This window comes from Bos mutus, chromosome 25, assembly GCF_027580195.1.
Source record: "Bos mutus isolate GX-2022 chromosome 25, NWIPB_WYAK_1.1, whole genome shotgun sequence".
Lineage (NCBI taxonomy): Eukaryota > Metazoa > Chordata > Mammalia > Artiodactyla > Bovidae > Bos > Bos mutus.
The window spans coordinates 40755928-40774823 of NC_091641.1; the positions used below are offsets into that span (position 1 = coordinate 40755928).

The 18896-nt window shown below is 51.6% G+C and overlaps 1 protein-coding gene across 2 annotated transcripts in view; it reads right to left on the reverse strand.

Annotated features, from left to right (window-relative positions):
• The window catches only part of CRAMP1 (cramped chromatin regulator homolog 1), a 44814-nt gene that overhangs the window by 22129 nt on the left and 3789 nt on the right, over nucleotides 1-18896 (reverse strand). For both annotated transcript variants that reach the window (XM_070362096.1, XM_070362095.1), the window contains exons 3-6: nucleotides 10868-11061; nucleotides 8860-9013; nucleotides 7308-7391; nucleotides 5824-5872 (exon numbers count right to left, since the gene is read on the reverse strand). In XM_070362096.1, coding sequence (XP_070218197.1) covers nucleotides 5824-5872; nucleotides 7308-7391; nucleotides 8860-9013; nucleotides 10868-11061 — 481 coding nt within the window. The remainder of the gene's footprint in view (nucleotides 1-5823; nucleotides 5873-7307; nucleotides 7392-8859; nucleotides 9014-10867; nucleotides 11062-18896) is intronic.

Consider the following 18896-nt stretch of genomic DNA (forward strand, 5'->3'; position numbering starts at 1 on the left):
TTTCTCTTTGATTTCATCTCTGAGCTATTGATGACTTTTAGTAGCACACTGTTTACTCTGTATGTAATCATTTTTTCATTACCCTTTCTGTGGTTGATTTCTAATTTCATGCAGTTGTGATCAGAAGGTGCTGGAAATAATTTGTTCTCTTAACCGTGTTGAGATTTGTTCTATGTCCTAGTATGTGGTCTATCCTAGAGAATGTTCCATGGATACTTATAAAGAATGTATATTCTGGGTTTTTTTCAATGTAGTGTCCTGTAGCTGTCAATTAAGTCTAACTGTTCTATTGTGTCATTTAGGATCTCTGTTGCCTCACTGATTTTCTCTCTAGAAAACATGTCTATTGCTGTCAGTGCCGTGTTAGTCTCCTACTATTTCTGCATTCCCATCAATTTCTCCTTTTGTTGTCTGTTAGTACTTGGTTTTTCACTTTTTGTTTCTGGCTGTGCTGGGTATGCATTTCCGCATGTGAGCTTTCTCCAGCTGCAGTGCAAGGGCTTCATGTTGCAATGCACAGACTACCCTTATTGCAGAGCACGAGTTCTAGAGAACATGGGCTCAGTAGTTGCAGCATGTGGGATCCTAGTTCCCGAACCAGGGATTGAACCAGGGCCATGGCAGTGAAAGCACCAAGTCTTAACCAATGGACCACCAAGAATTCCCTATTGCTTTTAACACCTATTTTGTCTGATATGAGTACTGTGACTTCCATTTTCTCATCATTTCTCATATGAAATATCTTTTTCCATCCATTCACTTTCAATCTGTCTTTCCCTCTAAAGTGGATCTCTTACAGGTAGCCTATTGTAAGTTCTTTTATTATCCCACCTAACACTTTGTATCTTTTGATCATTTAGTTCATTGACATTTAAAGCAACTACTGATAAGTATGTATTTATTGCCATTTAAATCTTGTTTTCCAGTTAATTTTATATTTCTTTTTGGTGTTGCTTTGCACTTTTCATTTTCCCTTTTGTGGCCTGATGGGTTTTTTTGGTCTTATTCTTGAGTTCCTTTCTGTTTGGTTTTGGTGAATCTACTCCTTGTTTTTGATTTGTGGTTACCTTGGTTCTCAAATATGTGAACCCAGAAATGTATCTACCAGCTTTACACTGGAAGTCATATATATTCAAATACATTCCAAAAGATCTACACTTTCTTATTCCCCTCCCCCACATTTTGTGATTTTGAGGTCTGGTCTTACATCTTCATGTTTATCCTTTGCTGTTCATTGTAGTTATAATCACTTTCACAGAATTTATTTTTTTAAATCTATATACTGGCTTATCTAAAGTGATCTTTAGTCCTTTTAATAGATTTCTCTTTCTTATTGTGATATTTCCCTTTCCTATAGACTCCTACTTCTCTTTTTATTTAGAAAGGACCTCTCACTATTCCTTTTAGGATAGGTTTAGTATCACAAACACTAAATTCCTTTAGTGTTTGCTTGTCTGTGAAGTTTGCTCTCCTTCAGCTCCAAATGATCATCTTGCTGGGTTGAGTATCCTAGATGGAAGGTTTTTCCCTTCCATCAGGACTCTGAATTTATTTTGCCACTCCGTTCTAGCCTGGACCATTTCTGTAGGGATATCAGCTGATAGCCTTGTGGGGGTTTTTTCCTAACTGACTCTTTGTTTTTCTCTTGTTGCCTTTAGAATCCTCTCTTTATCTTTTGTCATGATGTGCCCTGGAGTAGGTCTGTTTGGGTTCTTGTTGTTTGGGACCCTCTGTGCTTCTGGTCTCTTGAAAACTGTTTCCCACTTTAGGTTTGGGAAACTTTCAAATGTATTTTTGATTCCCTTTTCTCTTTCTTCTCCTCTTGGGTTTCCTTTTACGCGTAGATTGGCACACTTCATATTATTCCACTGATCCTGTATGTTGCTTTCATTTTTTCCATTTGTCTGTTCTGATTGGGTGATTTCTGTTATTCTATCTTCCAGATCAATTATTCGTTCTTCTGCATTATTTAATTAACTGTTTACTGTCTTTAGCTCGGTTTTCATCTTGGTAATTGAACTGTCTTATTTTGATTGGCTCCTCTTTATACTTTCTAGATCCTTATGCCAGTGATCTGCATTTCTAATGATAGCCTTTCTTAATTCCTTCAGCATTTTTATTACCTCCTTTTTGAGCATGGGGTAGACTGGAGAGATTATTTCATTATTTGTTCTCTCAGATTTCCCTCATTCTTTTATTTTTTTAAGGATTTAAAAGTCTTATTCTTACAGGTCACAGCTGATGAACACAAAAGCTTCCCACATGGGTACCACTCAGCGGGAAGAGCTGTCCCAGGAGAAGGGTGGTGGGATAAGTAGAAACCTGAGCAGCCCAGAGTCCATGGTGGAGTGGGGTCAGGGCCTGAGGCCTCAGACACAGGAGCGCCAGTAGCCACAGCACATGTATTCAACGATTCAGTCCACTGCCAGCTTGCTCTGGGGACCCGGCAAATATGGCTCAACCAAAACTGGTGTCCCATGTTTGAATGCACCACAGGAAGCAGAGGTTCTCATACCCTGGCCCTATCCATTCTGTGATCAGGTTACTTTCACAGCCTTCTTTAACATAATATTCACACAGGCCTCTACTTAGGGCTTTCTGCTTGTAATAGAGGTCAAAAATAGAGGGGCTTTCTGGCAGTGGATACTGAAGGTGAGGTTCCACTTTCCTTTTCCCTCCTCAGGTTCTGTTTCAGCGCCTGTCATCTTTTGAGCCAATCCATCCAACACTGGCCTCATTAACTAACAGTCACCCAGGAGAGCTTTTCAGCTCTTTCTGACTCTAGGCAGTCTTTCCCATAAGATAATGTGCAAAGATCCTAGGGTCTGTCTCTTAAAAGTGTAGCAGAAAGACCCCTGTGTCTTCAGTTACAGGCGCGGGTTCTTATTCAGCTCTACCAGTCCCTCCATGACTCAGGGGAGATCACATTCCCTCTCTGGTCCTTGGTCTGATCAGAACCTCTGTCACCACTGGATGCCCCTTCTCTATACTCTTGTTCTTTTAACTGGGAGTAATTCCTCTGGTTTTTCCTTTTACTTAAATTTCTCTGAGCCTGTGAATTTAGGAGAAACAGTTATCTGGGCAGGCAGACCCCAGGAGCCAGCTCTCCCCACCGTTGTGTCAGGATGGGAGGTTCAGAGAGGATGAGAGCCTGCAGGGAACATGGTCTCCACTGAGACCAAGTGCTTGAGACTGAACCACCTCAACTCAGGGGAAACACACACAGCAGAGCACTCCCAGGATGTTCTGATGATGCTGGAATGTGACCCAAGAACAATGGGTCAGTTCTTACACAGCTCCCCCCATTAAAGGGTTCTGGAACAAGTGGACATTCCTGCCCCTCCATCCCGAACAAATACAACAGCAGCAGCAAGATTTAAAGAGCTGGGGAGCCATGTCACGTGGCACTTGTATTTGTGATAACCACATTTTCCGTTAAACTGCTGTTTTGGGACTTCCTTTTTTTTTTTAAGAGACATTGAACAGGGCCTGCTTTATGACTAGAGACCGTTCTGAGGTTACGATCCCTTTCCTCTTCTCACAAATCAAAGTTCTAGGAGTGGCTGGAGGCTGGAGCCAGCACAGGGAGGCTTGGCCCTAGCCAGGCTGGGGAGGAGCACCTGCAGGAGAATCAGGCCCATCCCTGCTCGCACAGAGCGATGCAGAGACCCCTCTGAGTCCTCCACCAGTCTGACTTCAACAAAACAGGCAGCAGAGTAACTCTGCTCTGTGTGCATGGGAGTCGAGCTGTCCTTTCTTATATTTTTCATTTACTTCTCTGCAAAGTTAACTTGGTAAGTCTAATAAACATGTGCCAAATTCTATGCTGCTGGGTCTGCAACCAATGTAATGAGATTTAATTTTAGAGCTTTTCTCAATTCATTTGCTCCTTGATCTAATTCTACAATTTTATAATGAAGGGAGATAGACAGTTATTTGGAAGTAGTCTGCATGAGAGGCAGGGATGGGAAGTGAGATAAATACTCAATGTTCTGATGTCAAGGACTAGTTTTTCCACAGGTACCTTCCTAAACTCCCCCCAACTCTGTCTCACTTTTACAGGATTTTTGCTTTGTTTTTCAAAACTGATGTCTGTTGTCAAAAGAACACACAATACATCAATGGATCAGAATTTAAAGTCTGGAAACAGACCCACACAGTATAGTCAACAGACCTTAGACGAGGGTGAAATAGCAGCGAATAGGGGAAGCAATTGGGGCCAGGCCCAATGGACACACCCACAGGTCACAAATTGGACCTCAGCACAAACGACATGGTGTGCACCAAAGTCAATTCAGAGTGGATTTATATATCAAACCATAAAACTTTTAGAAAAAAAACACTGGAAAAAATCTTGTGACCTTGAGTTCAGCAAAGACTTCTTAGACATACTAAAAGCATGATCCAAATATGAAAAAAACAACAGAACAACAAACTGGACTACACCACAGCTAAAATGTTTACCCTATGAAGGTCACTGATAAAGCCACTAAGAAGATGAACCACAGACTGGGAGGGAACGTCTGCAAGTCACTTGCCTGACACAAGGCTTGTCTGGAACAAATGAAGGACATTCAAAACTCAGTGGGCACAAGACCTGAAGTGGCACCCCACAAGAGACAACCAGCGAGTCTTCGGAAGGTGTTCAATATCAGCCCTCAGGTAAATGAAGTGAAAACCACAGTGAGACACCCCTTCACCAGCAAAGTGGCTCAGATCAGACAGTCTGAGCACACCCAGCGTGGGGCGTGTTGGGGTACCCGGAAGCATCCTTGGAAAGCAAGCTGGCAGCCCCCTGTAAGGTCTACACATGCCCACCACTCCTTCCCTGGCAATCTATGACAAATGTTGGCGTCAACGGCAAGTCCTTCACTCTCCGTAAACTGCCTATGTCCCTTACCGGGGAGTGGGGGAAGGATAAACAGACCATGGATCCACACAGCCACAGGGATGACACTCCAGGGAAGGCTCGTGCACATACCACCACTCAAACCTTTAGATCCTGGAGCCAACACAGCTCCCACCTGACAGGCGGGGCAGGAAGGCCGGCAGGCAGTTCTGACACTGACGGTGCACAGGTGGATGGGGGTAATAAACAACCCTGGGGCCAGGGCCGCTGACCTCCAACCATACCCCATACCTCTGGGAGGCTTGGTGTGCCCAGTGATGCCAGCTGGCCAAGCCACCTGCTCCTCCTGGCCACCAGGATGAGTCTCTGCTCTTTTATACATGGTGGTGCAAACAACCTGGTCGTTCTCAGGCCTGCTCAGACGGGTGACAGTTCAGACACAGAGCCTAGGAACCCACCGCCAGCCTCTGTGAGCACAGATGCTGGGCCAGAGCCAAAGCGCAAAAGCACATGGGCAGCCGGCCTGGCAGGCCCTCAGCCTGAGGAACAGGGGCCCACCGGCCATCCAACATCAGGCCAAGGAAGGAGAGCAGCTGGGGTGCCAAAACGGCTGCCAGAAAAATGCACAGGACAGAGGGCCTTCCAGAGGCAAGAGGAGCTCCCACACTACAAAGCACGAGACTGAGGAGAAGAGTGAGACCGTGAAGGTGAGGGCCGAGTGGAGACCTGCCAAGAAGAGGGATGGACCCCAGCTCGGGGAGAAGCTGGGGCAGGTCAATCCACTCCCCTGGGCTGGCCACCTCCTAACGGGCAGATGCTTAGCTGCAAGGACATAAGGGTTAACTCTGAAGAGTTCAAGTTTTAATGGTTCTCACTGAGAAAAGGGGAGAAAACTGCATGTATTTCAAGGTCTATATTTGAGCAAAAAGTGTAAACTCATGGGAGCCAGCCTGCCACCCACGCCATCTACTCACCCAGCCTGAATGAGCTCGTTCAGCTTCGTGGCATTCTTGTCGTCCATGCCTTCGGTGCAAAAACAAACACACGTGAGCATCAAGGTGTCAGGAGCAGAGCCCAGCAAGATTCCATGTGATTATCTTCAGTGCAGAATCCAAACCACTTAATGGAACATCAGGGCCTCCCAGAGTAACATCCATGTCAGTTGCAGCCCCCGAGAACCCACATGTCACCTGCACTAAGAGCACTGTCCCCTGTCCACCAACCACTCGCCCCCAACTACCTCATGAGACACTACCCTTTCCTGGGGACCATCATGCCCCACTACACTTGTCCTGCTGGGTTCCTGGGCTACTTGTGGGCTTGCCTCCAACAGCTCTGCCAAAGCACGGGCCGAGGCCCTGTGTGTTTGCTTACTAGAGTGAACGTGCACCCACACCCCACCCAGGGGCGATAGGAAGTCGACAAAAGGACAAGGCTGCGGGAGCCTTCTGTGGGGAGGGGTCCAGCTGGGTGACACGGATGGGAAGACCAGACAGGGCCACAGCACTGGGCCAGCACTCCAGGACCAGGAGTGCTTCAGGGCAGGACAGGGATTCAGGAGCTCAGCAGAGCGCTAAGAGCAGGAGCCAGGGGTCTGTTTAGGAGTCCTCAGCCTGCAGGAGGAGGGGCGGGGAGCCGGGACACCTGGCCCTTTCTTCAGAGGCTCCTGGAAGTCCTGCCTGTTTCAGGGAGCGCAGGTCACCCAGGGAATGCCCGCCCCACCAGCCTGCCCACTGTGACGCACTCGGTGGCAGCTCATCCTCATCTCACAAGATGGCCCTGCAGGGGTGTGCCTTCCCAAGCCATGTTGACAGGCTGCAGCCTCACGTGCATAATCACACGGGGAGGCCAGAACACCTGTACAGCTAAAAGGACTCTAGTTATGAGGGCACGCTCAGACCAAGGCAAGGGAGGGTCCCAGATCCCTCAGAGCACCAGAGTTGGGAAAGACCAGGACGTGGGGGCTGTTCTAAGTCCAGACCCAGGAGACACAGCAGCTGTGAATCAGCATGTTGTGGACAGGCGTGCGCCGCCTGGTGTGGTGGATGTTCTGGGAGACCTGAGTTGGTCAGGAGACCAGTGAGGCTGTGGTGCCCACTGGAAACATCTTACACATGCTGGGTGTGCAGGGGAACATCCTTGTTCTCAGAGGCCAGCGGGTGAGGGGTTGACAGTGTGCTTGGGTGTTAGCAACTTACAGTCCCATGGCTGAGCAAGAAGAAAGCCAGTGTGTGGAGGGGCTGGGGGCAGGAGAGGTAACACAGATATGGCCAAGGTTCAGGCCAGTAAAATCTAAATGACAGCGTGTGAGATCAATACATCCTCCTTCAATACTTCCACAATGTTAAAACGTTCTGTACATTAAAGTGTTTTCAGGCTGAAAGCTGGGAAGAAAACAAAGAGCCCCAGGACTAAAGCTGCAGCCCCACTGGGAGGCGGCCCCGGGGAAGGTACTCACAGCCCCCGATCTTCTTGCGCAGCTCCCCATAGCAAATGAGGCCATACAGCTCCTGGGAGGACTTCTTGAGCCCACGGGAGAACACTGAAAACAAGGGAAGGTGCAGCTTCAGAAGGAGAGCACGGACGTGCGGGGCTCGAGGTCACGCCAGGGCACTGGGGGTGCTTCTTGGCTTTGACCCCTGCACCCTGGACCACAGGGCAGAGTACACAGCAATATGGTGCTGTTTTTGCACTTTTCAGAAGAAAAAGAGGGAGGAGGGGACCCTAACAGGCAGGGCAATGTCCCTAGAGAGAAAATAGAATGCCCAACATGGTGGGCTTCCACCAAGCGTGGGAGTATGGGATCACCTCTCTGTGCACAGACCCGGCCAGCTGAGGCCCGGCGCGGGTTTGGGGGAGGGTGGAGGGTAGTGGAGGCTGGGCAGCACAGACAGATCTGAGAAGCTCAGAACAGAACCAGCAAGACTGACAGGCGGATTGGAGACATCCACAAAGATTCAAAGGAAAGACAGGGACACTGTCACGGGAAGTGCAGTGACCATCACAACCATGACTGTCTGGAGCTTGGTCCACAGTCCCGAGAGCCCTGTTGCTGGCCATGGCATCGAGAAAGGACTTCTCCAGGGCGGAGGACAGCAAACCATGGCTTGCAAGCCAGACCCAGCCAGGGCTCTCTGTAAACACGCAAATGCAGCAGCAGCAGCACACAGTCCTCCACACCCCATCCAAGCGAGCGAGGAAGCAGGGTGAAGCGGTTTCAGTAAAGACAGTAACCCTCCAAAGCCAGACTCCTTATACAAGGACAGTTCGGACCACCCCTGGGCCTTTCCAGGCTGGGGGAAGCCCCGGCCCTGGCAACCTGACCACAGGGAGAGGCAGCGGGGAAGCTGGGGGGTCATCAGGGAGGCGAGAACTCGCTGCCTGGCCAAAGACCACCTGCAAGGCACAGGCAGAGTTCACAGGAGTGGCGTGAGCATGGCCACCACAGTCATCCTGCATCAGCAGTGCTGCTAATGGGGAGTGTTAGAACCAGGTGGTCACAGGAGGGACTGAGCCATGAGAAGTGGCAGAAGTGACACGGACACGGCTCTCCCAGCGTGTGGACAAAGGAGGCGGCAATGCCTCCCCCGAGGACAGATGCTGATGGAAGGGGTGCTCGGAGTAGGAAGTCAGGACTGCACCTGGCAATGACCTAGACATGTGACTTAAAGATAGTACCACGCAAACCAGACTCAAACACAAGCGACGAGGGCCTGGGAAAGCCGTGGATGGCCAGCCCTCCACCCCCAGCCTTCCATGCCAGGCCCGGCCCACTAACCCACCAGGGCCCTCTTGGGAGAAGGACGGGTAATGAAGAGGTAGGATCCAGGACCACGGTACCCTCCCTGCCAGCAAGCGAGCCAGGCACCTAGACGCCACAGGCGTCCTCGCAGTTCAGCCCAACTACCAGCTACAAGGCCTCTTGCCAGCAGGCATGCTGAGCCGAGGACACCCCAAGCCGTGTGCTGGGTGGGCACGGGGCCAGGGAGAGGTGGGCAGGCGGCGCTTACCATTGTCGAAGTCAATGTACTTGGTGATCTTGTGCCAGGTGCGATAGTAGAAGTGCCGCACCTGCTCCTTGTTCTTCACCATGCCAGCCGGCCGGCCCTTCTTCCGGTACTTTAGCGCGATGTTGTTCTGGATGGCCTCAAAGTCCTTCCCGTGCTGCAAGACAGAGCCCGCGGCACACACAAGGCAATCACCACGAGGCAGCCTCTGGGCAAGGCAGACGCTTCACAGCTCTCACTGGGAGTGAACTGCAGCCCGGCTTCCCCAGCACCTCAGGTTTCCATCAGAACAATGGACAAAGCAGCAATAGAATGACCTTAACATGTGGGTCCCAAGAGGCAAGGAGCCGGAGCAGGAGAAACATAAAGCTTATCACTTGGACAAAGGGCTTAACCTCTAGAGTTCTTTAGAGCCCATGAAATGGGATACCCGCATAAACAATAACCAGAAGATATGACAGGATGGAGGAGCTCAGGGTGCTGTGTATCTGGTATCTTAAAACATCAACTATTCAGAAACAGTCTCACCAATTCACTCATACAAAAGGTATTAAACAGGATCACACAGAATGTGCTCTGAATACAGCTGTGGACCTTCCTTCAGCAACTCCACACAGAAACCAAGTACAGCTTAGATTTTCAGGACGGAATTTACATTCCAGAGAACACAGTGTCGATGCTGTTCAGGTACTGCCCATGACTGAAAGTCTCATCAACACACACCAAGCAAGAGCGTGGGAAGGGACCTGCAGGTAACGGCACGCCAGCAGCAATGAGCACCATGGGTGCCCAAGGCTTGGCTTCTAAATCCCACTTTCCAAAACGAACAGAGTTCCTTGGGAAAATGGGCATCGCCAAGTCTGGGGCAAGGAAAACACCAGGAATGTCTAGAGCATCCTGAGTTGCCAGAGAGAGAGAGGAAATACTCAAGGTTGAAAGGAAACATGTTAGAAGGACACAGGAGCCAACATAAATGGAGAAGGGAGAGCTCCTGGCGTGGGGTTCCCAATTAATAAATGTACGTAGAGTAAGGGAGCTAGAAGGCAGTCACTGGGCATACACCACAGTAATAGTTGTTCCAGTAAGCAGCAGCACTGGTTGCTTAAATTAGAAGAAGGAAAAATGATGCGAAACAGGGTATTCACACAGCCTCAAAGTTAAAAAAAAAAAAGAGGAAGACTTGGTGGTGGAGAACCTGAGAGATGCAACCTGAATGCAGAGACCAAGGTTCACAGAGCAGGCCCGAGAGCACAGCAGAGGCTCCCACAAGGACACCCAAGGAGGCACAGCACTCCTGCAGCACTCGCAACACAAAGCTTAAGCTTAACCACAAGGAAATGTCAGGTGAGCCCAACGAGGGGTGCTCCACGAGTGAACAGACTGGATGCTTCAAAAGAGACCACGGTAAAAAGGGGAGACTGAGGGACCTGTCCCAATCGGGAGGAGCCAACTACAATGTGGGTCAATGTGACCCGGAGGAGGACCCCAGAATAAACACTGATGACATCAGGTTGATCCTCCTCACTGTGTTGGTCACCCTGCAGTCATGAGGGTATCAGGGAAGCAGGAAAAGGGCACGTGAACATTCCCTGTATTCTTTCTGTGGTTTTTCCAATTCTGGAATCATTTCAAAATTTAAGATCAAAAAGTAAAAATCCTAAAGAATGAATACTCATTCTCTGTTTTAAAAAAAGCAATGGCAGGTGAGCCAGAACAAGACAGAGTTGCACGTGAGGTGCCTCCTCCAGCGTCTAGCTCAGGTACTTCCTCTCCCACAAAACTGCCACCAGCTGCGAGGGGAAGGCCCAGAGGGATGGGCACCACTCTGAGCCACTGGAGAGCATCTTAGAAGGGAGAAGCAAAGACACTTCCCAACAGCCACCTCACTAGAAACAGCTTTGAAGGTCACACCAAGGAGATGAAGGGCCATGGTCAGAGGGCAAGGCCTGGGGCCACCAAATGGGGTGTGAGGGGGGAGCCCCACCAGCCCTGCAGGCTCCAGGAAGCTTACCTCGTATAGCCCCTCAAAGAAGGTGTTTTTGTCTTCTGTGCTCCAGGACTCCCACTGCCGCCGAACCTTCTTGCCTTCCTCCTTCTCCCCGCCGGAAGACCCCAGGTTCCTGGAGGAGGAGCGAGAGCCCCCTGCAGGGGCAGCAGGGGCAACCCCAGGCCCATTTGCAGCCGATGATCCACCACCATCAGCTCCTTGGAGAGAAAGAACCTTACAGTGAGTGACCTGTTACCAACAGAAGCTGCCCCAGGCCCCGCCCCCAGCAAGTGAGTGACATGGTCCTGCCCTGACCTCTGACCCTTGTGAACGTTTAAACAGTGAGAAAAAGGAAACAGAGCGTTTATGTGGCACCACTGAGAGTACAAGGACAAGGCCTTGCTGAGGCACTCAGCACCTCTTTCTCAAAAGAGGTTTTGGGTAAAGTAATTATATTTTCAAATAAACAAATTGAAATTCAAAATCAAGAAAACATCTACATGTGTGTAAGACACTACCTTCTGAGAGCTACAACTGGAACTTCAACATATGCACCACACAACCCCACAGCATCTTTTAAAAGTCTCAAAACTCCTGTTTTTCTTGATCACTTTTTATCAACAAAGTCTGGTGTTCTAAGAGTGAGTGACATCCCACACACGCTCTTGAAGCACCAGTTCTGTATCTCGAGATGAGTCCTTCAAGACCCTGCTGGAGGCAGCAGCACATACGGTCCAGCATGGGGGTCCAAGCCAGGCCCAGGACCAGAACTCTGAGCTCCCAGGAGGACACAGGCAGCAAAGCCAAGGCAAAGGTCACAGATAACTACACACTTTATGACCTGACCCAGCCTTCCCACCCATTCCAGTTCCTTCCTCTCAGATGGAAGGGGAACTCCCAGTGTATTTTTGTGATAACCAGCATTCTCTTTTCTCGGAACCACAGGGCCATCCAATGGTTAGAATCTGCAAACTCTGAATGACAAGGGTAAAAATAAGATCATAAAAACAAAAGTGCTTCAAACAGGAAAAGCAAACAAGTGCAGATAACTGTTAAGATGCTTTCTTGATGAGATAATCATGAGCTTTTCCATCAGATCCACTTCCCAGTCAGTTTGCTGGGGGCCCTCCTTGGGCAGACACGTGCTCACTGGGAACTCAGGGCCATGTTTCCCTCAGCCCCTCGAGAGGGTTCTGCCTCCAAAGGGAATAAAAGACAATCGTGAGAAATAAAAAAAGTGACAAATTAAAAGTGATTCCATGCATTCTTGCAAAGACCACCCCTGCAGAATCCAAGTGCAGGGGCTGTCTGGGGCCCCGGGCAGGGCGGAGTCACTCTCCCCCCTGATGCCTCACTGCCTTTCAAGGTGCGGATCCTCGTAATCACATTGACACGTGTGTGTGCTCAGTCGCGCCTGACTCTTTTCAACCCCGTGGACTATATAGCCCATCAGGTTCCTCTGACCATGTATTTTTCCAAGTAAGAATACTGGAGTGGGTTGCCATTTCCAGAGGATCTTCCTGACCCAAGGATTGAACCTGCATATCTTGCATCTCCTGCATTGGCAGGTAGATTCTTTACCACTGAGCCACCTGGGAAGGCCTAACGTCAACATAAGCAGTATCTAAAAAAAGCTGATCCTATCAGTCAGCTACTGGGCATGAGAATGTGTTCATATGTGTAGAAAAACCACTCAAGTACATGGAATGCGCCTGATTCTCTTGTGGGGAAATGTGTTATCAGGCCAGCGGGCCACCTTCAGAAAGCGACACACTCAGCTAACAGAATTCACAATTTATCAGAGCTGTATAGCCCAATTAGACGATCACTAACGAGGCTACTCAAATTTAAATCTTAATTAAAATTAAATAAAACCCCAGTTCGTTAGTCACACCAGCCACAGCTCTAGTGGTCTGGGTCCACAGGGGGCCAGGGGTTCCCATGCCAGACAGTGTGGGAGGGACCTTTCTGTCACCGCACCTGTATGTTCACCCCTCACATCCTAGACACAGCTAGGGAAGACAAGCCGGTCCCAAGCTGCTTCCCTCCGCTTCGTGAGGCTCAGCAGATCTGTACCTGAGAATCCCCGTGCGCAGAGTAGGGGAAGGACGCCCTCGCCACAGGACCTGACTTTGTCAGCTCCTCACCAAACCAAACCAAACCCCTGACCTAACTCATGAGCCCGGCATGTCCCAAGATGTTTCAACAGGCAAGGCAACTCAGTTCGTGTGCAGGGATCGTCGGTTTTGTTCCACTGCGCGCAGGTCAGAGACGCCTCTCCATGAGCTCAAGATCAGGTCACGGGTGCCATTTAAACCCACTCTCAAATAAAAGAAATTCTGGTTGACTTGGAGCTCATAACTCCTCACGAGTACTCCTCTGAGGAAGGGCTGTCTGTCCACCTCTGCACCACCCACAACAAAGAATTTCATAAACCCTCCTTTTCCAAGACAAAGGCAACTTGCTAACAATCACAGCTCAGGTTTAGCTTTGCCAGCCCACACTGGTGTCAACGTACTTGAAATTACACACATTTTTGAAAATTCTGTTAACGCAGGCCTCTTGCTGGGTTTTGTGAGATTTTCACTGGTGACCCGCAACAAGGAGGATGAACAGTGACGGAAAACTGAATGGCAGCATCTCTGAGCCTGGAGGGACCTCAGGAGTAGCCCACAGAATACACCAAACCAGCAGACACGAAGGAAAGGACGACTTAAAAGCTGCTCCCAGGAGGTCCTTGAGGCCACCAACCATGCGCACTTCAAGGCCAGAGGTCAGAGCAGCGATGCTCAGCCCGGGTTTCAAAAACATTCGTCCTCAGTAGAGGAAAATAAAGCCAAGGACCCTCAGGCGACCATTTCCACATCTGCTGCCCGTCACTCTAGACCTTGAATGCTTCTCAGAAACAGAGTAAAATCACAAAACTTCATGGGGGGAGAGAACACAGCACCTGGTACATCCCTGAAAATTCAGATGAGGAGGAGGAAGAACGGCATCCCACCTGAGCTCTGGTTCCTTCGAGCGCTGCGACTCAAGCAGGAAAAGACAAGTAGGATCAGAGACACTGGGAGAACGAGATGGTTACCGGGCAAAGTCCAAACAGAAAGAGTGATGACTGAAAGGGGAAGACAGAGAAGCCAGCGAGAAGAACAGAGGTGCAGGAAGGCAAAGGGCGGGGGGGTGGGGGGGGGTGTTGAGACGACAACTCTGAACAAGCCTTAATGGGTGTGGGGCTCTCCCTGGGGTGGGCGTGGGTATGCACAGGCCCCAAGTCAATGTGACACCTGCAACCGTGCTTCTGAGGCCACAAAGAGGTTAGTCAGAGCCTGCACGTGAGAAGTCAGCATCGGGAAGGCAGGAGGGAAAGCACACACGAGGCCGGAGCCCGGCAGCCTCCCTGTACCTCAGAGCAGGAACGGCGCGTCAGGCCTCACAGTGTGCTCAGCAAGAGCTGGGGAGCCGGCGACGTCCCTCCCACCCACCACGGCCAGTGGTGGGTGGGCCAGTCCTCCGGAGGCTCGGAGCCACCTCGGAGCAGACCCCTCAGTGCCCTCTCTGGTCTCCCAGACCACCCACCCAGGCCGCAACCCTCTCCAGGACTCACGTTTGAGGAACACAGATGTGCGGCGTCTGTCTGCGTCCCCCGCTGCCCGCATCCACTCCAGACAAGCTAGACCGCCCGCTCTTTCTGCCCATGCCCCCTCAGCACTGCGCAGCAGAGAACCAGCCATCTTTCTGCCGGGGAAGCCCAGGTGCCCAGCCCCGAGGAGCGCGTCTGGACGCCCTGTTCCCTTCTATCCTTGTGTGCAGTCACCATCACCAGGGGGAAAGAAGCCCTGAAAGCGGGAAAGCCGCATGGCCCGGACGGCAGGGGCCCAGCCAGTTCCCCTCCTCATACTCCAGACCTAGCGTTATCCTCCCGGGACACGGGGCTCCCCCAGGACGTGTTACGTCACGGTGGCTGTCACCTGGGCCGTGGCTGCCTCAGCATTTACGACACACAGAGCCACGGGCAGACAAAGGAGAGACCCTGGTCTCAGCGCCCCCCGTCTGTGATGGAGGTGGCAGCAGGCTCAGGACTCTGGTGGATGCTGGCCTAGCACGGCCGTGTGACGTCCCGGGGGACTCCGAGGATGTGGTGACACCCCGTCACAGCACACTCCCTGTCCTCAGCCTTCCTCTGGAGCCTGCGAACTTCCCGAGCATAACATCAAAGTCCCAAGGGACAGGAAGACCCTGTCGGGCTGGACTCGAGGGCTTCAGAAACGTCCACCCAAGCCCACCTGCGCTGGGCAGGAGGCACGCTCCCGTCTCACCGCCTGCCCGCCCCCAGCCCCACTAGGGCGCCGCCTGGCACCGTGGAAGCTCACGGCCGAGAGGGCAGCACGCCCAACATGAGGCCCGGCGGGCACCCCAGGCTGTACTCAGTCCAAATGGGAGGTGTGACACCCAGGGTCTCAGAGGTCCTTCTGTGCTGCTGCTGAAGAAGCCTTCTCCACCAAGGCACAAGGTGGATGGTTCCCAGGAAGGGTGCCGCCCCACGGACGAATCCAAGCACCCCCATCCCCACCACGTCTGCTGGGCCCCGAGAGCCGCGTGCTGCCCACCAGGACCGCCCTCAGCACTTGCTGCTCCATCTGCCTCAGCGGCACCTCGCAAGGCTCAGTGTCCCCCTCTCTCAAACCAGGCGTGGCCTCCCTCGAAGACTTTCGCTCCTCTCACAGATATTTAAGACAAACACAACTACAACTCAGCGCTCCCACTAAAACGTACACCCTCCTCAGGGAGTAACGTGGGGACCACAACTCCAAGGCACGTTTCACACGCTGGTCCTCGGCGCTGAGAACACCAGCCTTGCTTGATGTGATAAAGCACTCCAGCACACCGCCATCCAGGACAAAGACGGTTTCTGCATCTGTGACTCTGCTATCTTTGTATTTTCATATCATCCGAAACAGGACACAACGTACTACCTGAAATGACAACCCTGACGCGTGTACTCTCAGTGGGCACCAGACAACCGCAGAAGCTCACGAGACACCACAGAAGCATCGGTGTTGACGTTGAAAGTCAAGGAAGTACTAATACTCCAAAGTTAGCTCAGCCTTTAAACCAGAATTCAACTGTTCCCTTACCTACTTGCCCAGGCTATCTGTCCACGTCTTGGACATGAAGCCGGCTCAGGGCACAGCTCTGACTGAGGGATTCCTGGAAGCTCTGCTCCACAGGCGGGCTCCCCTCCATCTGGCACGGCTCCATTGTGGCCGCTCTAACGCGGCCTGGGCCGGCGGGTCTCCTGACCCACCACACACAGAGGGGGCCTGTGTCACCCAGTAGAGCCCGTGTCGCAGACCCCGTGTCTCCTGCACATGCAGCCTCAGTAGGGAGAGAGGCATGTGCTGGACACAGCTGGAAGAACGGCCTGCCTCTCACTTCTCCTCCCATAAAGCTGAGACCTTCACAGAGCCTGAGGGACCCTGGGGTGACGATCCAACTGGCCACAAGGACCACAGAGCTCCAGCCTCATGGTCTCTGGAGGGTCGGGTGTGTCCCCCTGCCCCTGGTGGGTATGGAAGGCAGGGACTGCCCTGCCCGGCTGCCCCGGCCTGGGGAGGGACGAGAGTGACCGCGGCATGGATGCCAGCAGGGCCTCGCCAGGCCGGGCACTTCGCGAGGTGAAGGCTAAGGAGAACCTACCAGGGAGACAACCACCTGGCCTCTGGGCCTCTGCCTTCTCGCAGGACCCCAGGCACCTCTGAGCTGAGGGAAGCGCGGCCTCGGCCGTGGCCTGATCTATCTGGTGCTGAACGGAAGGAGCATAAAGTTCGGGCAGGGCAAGCACCCCTCCAGCCCAGCTGAATGAATCCCTGGAGCTCAGAGTGGAGACACTGGGTTCCCGACCACAGATCATCCTTCCTCCCAAAAGGATACCGTCTCCCCAGGGTCAGCCGCAACAGGGTGAGGTACGTCTGAGACATCTTTAAAAAAAATTCTGGAAGGTACAGGCAGGCCCCAGACTAAGCAAAATGCAAACGCTGATTTCTAAGCAAGACACAGTAAAGCCAGACAACGCAGCCGCACTGTGGAGACGGCGCCTCCTCTGACTTGCTCCCTGACTCTGCAGAATCAGCCTGCTTGGGTGGGGGGAGGGGACAGCCTTGGAAACAGAGGGTCTAACTCTGCCCCCAACTCAGGCGTCCCCTGAGGACCCCACCCCCTAGAGGCTCGGGGGCATTCCTGGCACCTCTATCCTACCTCCCAACAGGTGACCCCGCCCACCCCGTCCATCCACTCAGACTCTGCCTGAAGCTCGACCTGGCAGCCAGGCCCGCTTTCCCTAAGAGCAGGGCTTCGGGGCGTTACTTATTTCAGTGAGGCAGGCATTGGGGTTATCCTGAGAACCTGAGATGTGCATCAGGAACTGAACACACGGGAGGGCGTGGGGCCCTGCCTCCTGGCCTGGTTCCTGCAGGTTGTGAAGTCAGTCTCAAGTGTGTTCTCAGGCCACTTGGGGCGCATGGCAGCGCCAGGGGAGCATTTGTTTTGACATCAAGCAGAGCCACTGGTTTCTGACCTGCAGCCTACCTTCTGTGTCAGCTGAACACGTTATCTGAACAACACTCCTCCGTATCTGCGCCCAGACAAAAAGCAAAGTAACAGAGGTGCAAGATGCCTGGCACACAGGTGCTAAATCATTGCCACTTGCCCCTGGTCAATTCAAAAAGGATTTGATTCAGACTTCCACTTCTGGTTTTTCACTGAAGTTGACAAAAGAGTCCATTCTTATGAAAAAAGAAAAGACAGTATTTGTGTGGACAGAAGCAAAACGAAAACTTCCTTTCCTCCCCAAGCCTTTTCCTCCCAAACGCCGGCAGAGCTCTCCATGCATTAAGACTGAAACTGGAAAGCGGTCAGTAACCAAAGGAGCCTTCTCTGGCTGGCTGTGATTGTACCTCAAATATAATGGAAATTTTTACTTTCCTGAAGTGAAAAACCTGGAAAAATTCCCTTACTGGTCCATACTCATCACTACAGGTGGAGATTTCCACCGTCTGTGCAACGAACAGCTCCTCCAAGAATGTTCCCCAAGGTTACAATTGACCTGCTCTCTGCCGGTCAAAGGGGCGGGAGAGGGAGGAGAGGCTGCCCGAAGCAGGCGGGGGATATCCTGGGCACAGGGAAACTTGAGGCACAGCCCAGAGGTGGCCTCGCCAGGAAGCTCCGGGCCAGAGGCAGGCCCAGGAGTCTGTGAAGCAGAGGAAACACACTTTTCACTCCTCTCCCAAACATCAGCACCACAGTTCAGCTTCATTATTCACTTTAGCAAACTTCTGCGTGCTAAAACAGGAAAATACACAAGCTGTAAGCAGCACAATTTCTAACAAACTTCCATTTTACTGATGGGAACTGGATGGCTGTTCCAACCACGTTTGGGCAAGAATTAAGAACACATCTGAGGCCAGGCTAATCAGAAACCTTCCCCATCAGCCCCACATTCAAGTGTGCAAGGGAAAGCAAACCGCCCCTTACCCACTGCCAACATTCTAACTTTAGTCTCACGTCCCATCCACGCCACATCACCTCACAGGCAGCCATTCACAGGGGACAGAGAGCTTCCAGTGCCTCACTCCATTTTAGCAGCTACACGTGGAGAGAGGGGAGCCATCCCCGGCACTCCTCAATTCACAGGGAAGGAAGGATGCCTCTCCAAGGAGAAAGCCGGTGAGAGGGGTACAGCGAGCAGACGGAGGTCAGAGGGCCAGGGGACCAGAGCCAGAGACTCTGACCGGACGTCAGAGCCAGTGCTCCTGAAGCCACAAACAGACCCTTGGAGGCTCACTAGCACTTACACATGGTAACTTAAGACATCTCTCTGAGTAGGAGTGAAAAACTGCTTTTTACAAAACAAAGCCATGAAAACAAATTAATGTTTTCCTAATCAATCAGCAATTTTCACACCAAAATAAACTTTTATGAGACAAGTTTTAACTTCTGAAGCATACAAAATTATCTCATGCTTACATCTCCAAGTGAGTATAGTTACACCAAAAGT